This window comes from Poecilia reticulata, linkage group LG17, assembly GCF_000633615.1.
Source record: "Poecilia reticulata strain Guanapo linkage group LG17, Guppy_female_1.0+MT, whole genome shotgun sequence".
NCBI classification, from domain to species: domain Eukaryota; kingdom Metazoa; phylum Chordata; class Actinopteri; order Cyprinodontiformes; family Poeciliidae; genus Poecilia; species Poecilia reticulata.
The window spans coordinates 26,438,263-26,447,565 of NC_024347.1; the positions used below are offsets into that span (position 1 = coordinate 26,438,263).

At 35.9% G+C, this 9,303-nt stretch overlaps 1 protein-coding gene across 1 annotated transcript in view; it reads left to right on the forward strand.

The window, feature by feature from the left end:
* egfra (epidermal growth factor receptor a (erythroblastic leukemia viral (v-erb-b) oncogene homolog, avian)) overlaps positions 1-6,780 on the forward strand; it is a 43,564-nt gene extending 36,784 nt beyond the window's left edge. The window contains exons 23-28 of the mRNA XM_008434555.2: positions 285-431; positions 823-920; positions 1,013-1,180; positions 4,241-4,288; positions 4,411-4,504; positions 5,291-6,780. Coding sequence (XP_008432777.1) covers positions 285-431; positions 823-920; positions 1,013-1,180; positions 4,241-4,288; positions 4,411-4,504; positions 5,291-5,634 — 899 coding nt within the window. The 3' untranslated portion in view covers positions 5,635-6,780. The remainder of the gene's footprint in view (positions 1-284; positions 432-822; positions 921-1,012; positions 1,181-4,240; positions 4,289-4,410; positions 4,505-5,290) is intronic.
* The last annotated feature ends 2,523 nt before the right edge of the window (positions 6,781-9,303 follow it).

Below are 9,303 nucleotides of genomic sequence, written 5' to 3' on the forward strand. Positions count from 1 at the left end.
CCCGCTCAATCTGGCAAAAGCATCAGCAGACCCTGGCAGAAGTGATCGACTTCCTTTCCTCCTTTCTTCCCCCTCCTTTGGTTCCTCCAGCCCTGCGATGCATCCTGTCAACTCCCACTCCTGCATGTGGAGCCAATTTGTCCATGTTTTGATAGCATGTGATATTTGAGGAGCGTACATCCTGTCAACTTCTGTTTCTTCTCCTTTATTGGGGGCAAAAACAAAAGTGAATGACAGCTCATTGCCCTAACATTTACCAACTGCCTCTCGCGTCTGTCTCGTAGGTGTAACCGTCTGGGAACTGATGACGTTCGGGACCAAACCATATGATGGGATTCCAGCCAGTGAAATAGCCGGAATCCTGGAGAAAGGAGAGCGCCTCCCTCAACCACCGATCTGTACCATAGACGTCTACATGATCATGGTGAAATGTAAGCACTTCCTCTTCAGGTTCTATTTACACAACTTTGAAAAAGTAATCTTTTTCACATTACAAGTGGAAGAATGCATGGATTTTATTTATAAGATGTCGTGCATACATTTGAAGAGGATGAAAAATGACACGTTGTTTTCTAATATGTTTACAAATAAAAATCAGAAACCGATGGCTTTCAGATTATTCTTAACTTTGACTAACTTTGACATAAAGTGCTGTCAAAATATATCGATTCTTGTGTTTCTTGTGTATCGATTACAACATCGCAGTCTTACATACTTGCGTTTTTGTTGGCCCTGGTAATCAATAAGTTGGGATTTTTCCAACTTCAAACCTTTATGCTTAAAAGTGTAACGTTAATTATCTTTGCGAATGTGTCTGCGCAGGTTGGATGATTGATGCAGACAGCCGGCCTCATTTTCGAGAACTAATAGCCGAGTTCACGAAGATGGCTCGAGATCCACCGCGCTATCTTGTCATTCAGGTAAAAATGTACCTCACCTCTCAGATGTGCTGTAAGTCCGCTGAAGGACTTTACTGGTGTGTTGGAGCAACTAAGGCATATTTCTTTTTCAGGGCGATGACCGCATGCATCTGCCGAGTCCAACGGACACCACGTTTTACCGCAGCCTGATCAGTGGGGGGGACCTGGATTATGGCGTAGATGCAGATGAATACTTGGTGCCACAGCACAGCTTCTTCAGCAGCCCAAGCACCTCCTACACCCCGCTGCTTCACTCCACAGTATGTTCCTCCATGCGCAAAATTGCAGCGACAAGACAAGTTGTGAAGCTACTTCTCTTTCACAAAAGTAACATTCATATTACTAAAAGGCTATTCATTCTCAAAAAGCAAATCCAATTGAAATATTTCTCCCAAATTCGCTCTGATATTTGAGAAATATGTGGCCACAATTACTGCTTAATTTTGCAATTATTTTTTACTTTGAAGAGAACATGCTGTTGGCTCATCTGGTCTGATTTGAAGCAAAGCAATTACTGATACGGACGAAAGGTTTAGTAGTGACATAAATGATGTATTGTAGCTCCAAGTTCTTTGAAAACAGACAACCCGTTCCCAGAGGCATTAAGATCTGGGGTCTTTCTGTTCTCGGGTTCAAAATGTCTAAGTTCTGATCTTCAAACAAGTTCTTCAACACTTTTCCCTTATGAATTTTGCTCCATTGTGCTGGAAAATACCCAGATAACTGTTATATTGTTTTAGGTTTCTTAGAAGACCTCGTGGTCCGATTTATTTGTGGCAGAGCTCTTAAACAGAATTATGAATAATCCCAGTCTATCGGATGAGAATCAGCTGCACACATGGATTTTTCATTGTTGGCACCATACAACACTCATGGTAGTTTTATCTACAAATGGTTTTCCAAGTGTCAAAAGTAATCAGAAGTAGAATCCATCAAATGAACAAACTCCCTGCCAATTCTCAAATGTCCATACTTGTAATTCCTGCACAGTTTCAGGCTGTGCTTGATTTTTTATTTTTTTGGACAGAAGTGTTTTCTTTGCAGCCTCACTTTGGTCCAAAAGTCCTTTCCAGGTTGTACAGGCAGATTCACCAAACCGCTCCAAATGTTGCGCAAGCTCAGACAGAAGTAGGTTAGGTCAGCTCCTCTGTAGATCTCACCTTCAACTTTATGATAGTCAATAAAATTGAAGGCGTTATTAAACGTGTACTTTTATTTGCAGCAGTTTTTAATCAATTAATTTATTTTTTGTACATGGGTCCATCTTGGTGCATAGTAAAGTTGGCAACATGCTTTTCTGGACACAACTGTTAACATAAAATGGTAATAAAGTCAAGCACATTTAAGTATTGTTTATATAAATTGGGCTGCTAATAAGATTGATTGACTCTTTAATAGTTCTAATGCTGTGCTTTAAATGTGGCTTCAATAATAAAAAAAAACTAGCATATTTATTTTGTTTGAGAGCAAAAATACAATAAAAATATTAATTTTAGTACAAAGTGATTTTCTTTTGCCTATTTAAGCTAACTGCTAACTATAAATAGACATCAAGTCAATCTGGAAATAGTTTTTAAAGCAATATTAATAATCCTGAAAAAAAAAACACTGCACATCAATTTAATATTCTTTGCCTTCCACAAGATGGCGCTGTTTTACACAAAATCTGACCCTAATCTACTGCGTATTTATGTGCATTTTGATGCACAATTCTTTACCTGATATTCATTAATACTGCTCTTCCTTTAAATACATTTAAATAAAAGAGGCGTAATGAGCTGGTTCAAGATAATTACCGGCTCAAATGAATACTGGGGCCTGGAATAATCTTGTAATTATTTTTATTTTCCTCATTTCCTTTTTTGATTCAAAACTACAACGTCTTAAGTGACACGTAGCACACATTTCCTCCCTTATATTTTAAAATCTTGACAGAAAATATAACGCATAAGCAGAAATCTGAATGGGCAAGTCAAAGAAAGAAAACTAGAATTCAGAACCAGCCATGTGTTTTCCATCGCCAACATGATTGGTGCATCTCATTCAACATATTTGCTTTGAATTTGTGATCATTTATTTGGATGTTAGTAATTCAAATGAGCTATTTATTGATTTGATCTGCATGATTAATAAAAATTATTTAACATCTCAGATTGGCGATTGACAGTTCCAACACAAAGAAGTCTAATTTTAACTCTTTTTCTGTCCTGTTCAGTTTATGTTTCAAAAGTTTAAAAAAATACAATTTTTGATCTATAAACATATCAACTAACAATATCTGCTTTGATCTTTTTTTGCTACGTTTAATAAAGAGTAGATGAACACTTGAGACACACGTTTGATTAGGTCAAGTGTTTAAAATTGAAAAGTTAACAGAGATATTTTCACCGTGTTTTTGTAAAAATCGGATTTCTGCAGAAATCATTACTCTGCAAGTCAGACGGAAAAAATCAGCCATCTTTCATCTCAAGGGGATAAAAATACCTTCTGCTTACCGTAAGTCAGCAATAGTAAAATTGAAAAAAAAAAAAAACATCAGCATCTAAACTAATCATGAAACTGGAGCCAGTAAAATTGGAAAAGTGGCCAGCGTTACCTGGATTGACCCACATTGGCGGCAGCCGCCCTCCCTCTGACAGCTGTCCTGGCCTGATCTCACCCACACGGCGTCCTCCAGCTGCCTCGCACCCACGTTTCCTCCCAGATGGCTTTTTGATTGATAAGGACCTTCTGTGTAGGCCATCAGTGGACCAGACTCTTCTACCTGGAACTGTTGTCAGCCGCCAGTCGGTTCAGTTCATGTGAGCTTTCAAGCTCGATTACCTTTTCAGAGAGTCAGGAGGACTGTAGTAAAGCCTCAGTGTGAGCCTTCTTTTGTTATATCACTCACTGTTAGGCAGAAATGTTTTTCTGCTTCACTGTGTTTAATTTCCTTTTCTTGTTGAAAGTAATTGCATTGTCACACCTGTCATTCCCGTCTTCATTCTTGCTTCCTTTTAAGCGTTTACAGTCCAGACAGATGCAACAAGGCATGGCATATGAATTTATGTAAATCTGCCCTGTGGATTTTTAATTTGATCTTTGTGTTTTCCTGAAAATGCTAGTTTGCCTTTTTAGAATTTAAGTAAAAACACATAATTGTCATTAACCTTTCTGTCCCCTGAGAGACTTTTAAAAAATTCACAGCAAAGTGATGGTGTACAGTGGAGACATAAAATATAAAATAAAATAAAAAGATTGTTGGGATTAAAAGTGAAATAAAAATCATAGGATACATTATATGAGAAATTAATTGGATATTTCCTTATTTTCTGTTTCAGAGCACTAATAGCAGCATAGGGACGAGCAAAACCAGAAATGGCTTAATGGTAAGCAAAAACTGAACTTAGAATTCCTTAATAATTGTGCTTACTTCCTTGTGTTATCTGTTTGCATTATTTTTCAATTGGAATTGTTTCAGATTATTGAAAATCTATGTATTTTGTTTCAGAACGGAGTCCCAAGCAGAGACGGAAGTATGGTTCTCCGATATATGCCTGACCCCACAGACAGATTCCTGGACAAGGCCTTCCAGCCGGCTCCAGGCGAGTATTTGCCTTTTAAATGTGAACCTCCTCAATGTCTGTAGATTCTCTGCAGAGCTTTCTCCATGTCCTTCAGTTTGATACAGTAAAAACTGAGACATCTAGTGGTCAGGAAAAAGGACTGAAAATGCCTTTTATAATAGGCTTACTCTCTTTTGGGTTTTTTTTTTATTTACTTTGATTAAAGAGTATCTCCTGATAGTTAAACTTGACCTATTGAGAAATTGAACAATTCAAAGCAATGTGCAAGTCATTTTTCAATAAGCCTAGCAGTTTTATGAATAGAAAGGAACGTCTTTGAATGGCTCAAAGTTCAAACCTAAATCCAATGGAGAATCTTTTGCAAGACTTAAAGTGCTGTTCACAGATACTCTTCATCCAATCTGAGTGAACTTGATATATTATGGAATGACGTATAGGCAAAAAAAAAATCTTTTGTGTATGATTTGTATGTGATATGTACTGATAGGGGTGTACTCTAAAAGATTTGTACTTGTAATAAAAGAAAAAGGGTCCATAGTTACACACAATTACTACTTCATGTTAATCTATCACGTTATAGTTCAAAAAATACTTTACTTTAAAGATTGTTGTTGTAACAAGAAAAAAAGTGGAGTACCCTGACAACAAGCAGCATCATCTTACTGCTTTATCCAATAAGATCCCTTTGCTTGTCATTGAAAATATCTTTCCACTGATTGTCATTTCAGCTAAAAAAGAAGGAAAACCTATAAAATGTATCATAAACGCTATCAATTGTTTTTTTTTTTTTTTCTTTTTCTGCAGACTACATGAACCAGAACGGAGTCTCCAATGTGATAAATCCCGTCTACCAACATTCAGGTCAACCTCGCACCCTTCTTCCAACCATCTCTTCAGACGATACAGAGTCAGAGTACCTGAACTGCTTTAAGAACGGAGCCAACGGACCTGAATACCTCAATGAGCTCCCGTCCTCCACCGCCCTACCCCTCAACTCCAGCAACACGGCCATCGGCGGTCAAAACTACAGGCCTCAGAACAGCATGGACAACCCAGACTACCAACAGGATTTCACTCCCACTTTCAAGACACACACAAATGGACACATACCAGCAGCAGAGAACGTGGAGTACCTTGGTCCGGACTGAGGAAGGAAATTGAATAAATATGTGAATAAGAGTCTGTTTTTTTTTTTTTCTTCCTTTGGGAAAGTTATTCTCTGTGGCTGGAAACTCAATATGTTGTACCATCAGTGAAAACATATGCAAGAGTTTGTTTCTCAGCACCAAACTCAAATGACTTTTCTCGCCTGAAAACAGGATAGCAAATGGGTTTAGTGTGTCTCAGTCAACCTTTGAACTGCTGGTTCTAACTGAAGGACGACTGCAGAATGGATTGGAACCTTTGTTGTTTGAAACTGAACAGCTCAACCTGAAACGACGAGTGGTACACATATTGCTGCAGACCTGTTCTTTGAAGCAAGCACTACTTTTAGGCTTACGGAAGTCCAATTCGGGGAAAAATAAAACCTTAGGTGTAAAATGTAGAATCGGTGTAAAGGTTCTGTTCAGAAACAGTTTGGTGTCCATTAAATACTGAATATATGAGCAAATGCAACTCCTGGGACTGTGGTGGTTTTCACACTGATGTTTTGTGGCTCATAATTTGCAGCACTTTGTAACATGAAAGTATATATATTTTTTGTTTTCCAGATTTGACAGAGGGCTTCCCTACAACAATTATCTAAAATCAGAGGCTGTCTTTATTTTTATGCTTGCCAAACGCAAGCACAAAAACATCTGTTTTTATCCCAGATGCATTTTGTTTTCTGTCTGAATAATGTTTATGAAAAGCTGGGTGATCTGTCTGAGGCCATGCGCATGTAATTTTTAGCTGTAGAATTTCATTGTGCGGTATTTTAAATAATGAGACTGTGTAAAAAAAAAAAAAAAAAAGATTACAAAAGTCTGTTTCTTATTTGTTTTATAAGATAGATGTTTCACATGGTGTTGACGCCATATGTGAGAGACCGCCTCTTTGCTTTATAGTCAGTCCTCTGCAAATGTTGTTCCTAGTTTTAAAGGAATAAACTAATGTAGCATCTTTTTTTTTTAAATAATTTACACAGGTACATGTACAGCCAATGTTTAATATCCTTAAATATACTCAAAATTAGCTGTCATGAATACTCCATACAGTTTTGTCATACATCTATGTGAATATGCACTTGTTTCTGATTGTGACTGTATAATTCAACAAAGTACGTGAATAAATTTTCTTTCTATAGAAAGGTATGCTTTTGGTGTCGCAGCTTTTCATGTGAATGTTGAAATGCAAGAACACAGGACCTGATTCACTCAACCGCTGAGCTTGTTTTTATGGTAATGTCAGAACTTCAGTCAACCATTTAATTAAGTCTTTAATCATCTTATGGTCAGCTTCAAAATCCTTATTCACTGTCTTTCTGTCTTAAATTTAGGCTACAAGGCAACTAAGAATATCCATAAAATAGAAACCGTTATCCAGCAATATGAAAGGAAATAATGATTTTTAATTTATGCTTATCTAAGAACTTGTGAATTGTTTGTATTTATGTTGAAAATGCTGATGAGGCTTGCTGCAGCAATTTAATATTAACAAAATGTTTTTTGTTTTTTTACATTACATTTAGATTTTTGGACATGGTGGTGGCCAGAAATATTGCTAGCCCTTAGTTGTGTTAATATAGTACAAATAAAAAACATTAATTGAGACATAGAAGCTTTTACACAGTAAAATATTAATTCTTATCACATGTACAAGTATGTATTTGAATTTCTAAAACTAGAATCAAAACATGAAAGAATGCAACCGAATGAAGCTGTTCCAGTGAGATCACGAGGCTTCTCAGCATTGCATTTTTCCTGTTTATTTTTGTTTAAAAGTATTACTGTGTTTAACAATCTAGAAAAACTATCATTAAGATAGCCAAACATAACATTTCTATAAATGCCAGAACATACCAGCTGTTGTACTGCTCATGATACAAAAGCAATGAATTTTCTGGATGTCTGGTTGCGTTCTGTAATACAGCAACAGTCTTTGGAAGTTACAAAACCACAGTTAATTATTATTGTTAGGAAGAAGAAAATGGTGTTTCCCATCAAGGGTATCCACCCACCCAGGCCTCACCACTTCTTATCTGTGCACACTTCCTGAAACCCTTAGTAATAATTTTATAGTCATATAGTGTAGATTTAGATAGCGTGTAAAACACTCCTTTACAATGGGAAATGTATTTTTACTTCTCTTCATAATAAAACTTAAATAAATGTTACGATATATCAAAAGGGGATGTACACTATAAAACAGAATAACATTTTGTGAGGCATAACAACACACCAACTTATTCAAAACAAACATCAGCCGTTTTTCCAAGAAGATCAATGTCACAACATCAACTTCTTGTCTGACTCATAATGCAGGGCTGGAAGGCCTTTTGTGTTTTCTGGGCAAAGTGCAACAATTTAGACAAGTAGAAAATATTAGTAAATGGTTTAATTGGGTGTTTTCACTCTCACTTGAAAGAGAATCAAGATCAAGGTTTTCTTATTGAACAAAAACTGAACAGAAATTAGCATGACTCTCTCTTCCTGAAGGTCCTTAAGACAAATGTATTACAAAAATGAATAAGTCTCATAAGACATGCTACTTACCTAAAAATAATCCCAATCTTTTATTTTGTTGAACAGATTTATATGACTACTTAAATACATAACTCCATAAACATAAAGAGTTAGAAACCGCCAGTCAACATTATTTAGTTCTGATAGGCAAATACTTTAAACAAACTACTAATAACCCTACCGTACTATAAAAGAGTTATTAGTGCAAAAACACTATTTGTACCACTCTTTTAAGTGGTAGTTGAACATGCTGCAGTGAAGTCTAACGGGAAGGGTGAGTTTTAGTGCAATTTGAAATGATTGATGGTCACTACCTTAATATTTCTAAAATGTTTTAATTTCTTTTTTTTCTTTGTTTTAAAAGTCTCAATACTGAAAATGTATTTTTTATCAAATATTTACTGAATAGGAACTAGTCAATATATGTTACCAGTAGGTACTAGGTAACTGTATAATTTATTTTACTGAATAACACCATATTGTGTTATCATCTTGAGACATAGCAAGGTTTGTATGAAAAACTCAATATATCTGTAAAGACCTTTATGACCCTTTTTCTCAATGAGAAACTGATAACAGGGAATGCTTTACAGGTTGAAAGAATCGAAAGTCGGACTCTGGTCCTGATTGACTAAACATCTCCTATCTAAGGACAAGTCTTATTTGAATACAGTAAATGCAACTGATTATCTGATCAATCTGTGTTTGTGTCTGTGTTTGTACATTAATCAGTAATTAGTGAGTCAATATTGTCTTTTAAAATAAAATTTAAAATAAATCTAATTGCTTAATTAAGTTAATTAAATAATTCATTATTAAAATGAAACAAATGTTTAATGTTAATATTATGGACTACCCTGAGATAACTGCTTAAGTCTAAAGTTTGAAAAAATGTTGTACTATTTCTTTACATTTTCTTGGGTTCAAATTTGCAGGTTGATTCTATGCTGCAAATTTTAGTTTGAATACATAAAATGTGATTTTTGGTGTGTTTTCTTTCTACAAGCGTTTTTAAAAGAGACAAACATTGGCTTGACAACCAAGCACAGGCAGATGTCGCTTTATATTTCCCTTTGCAGAATCCCATGATTCCATTGAGAGCGCTGAATATTTTCTGCCGCTTGGTGGCAGCACTTACCTCCGCCCCTAAAG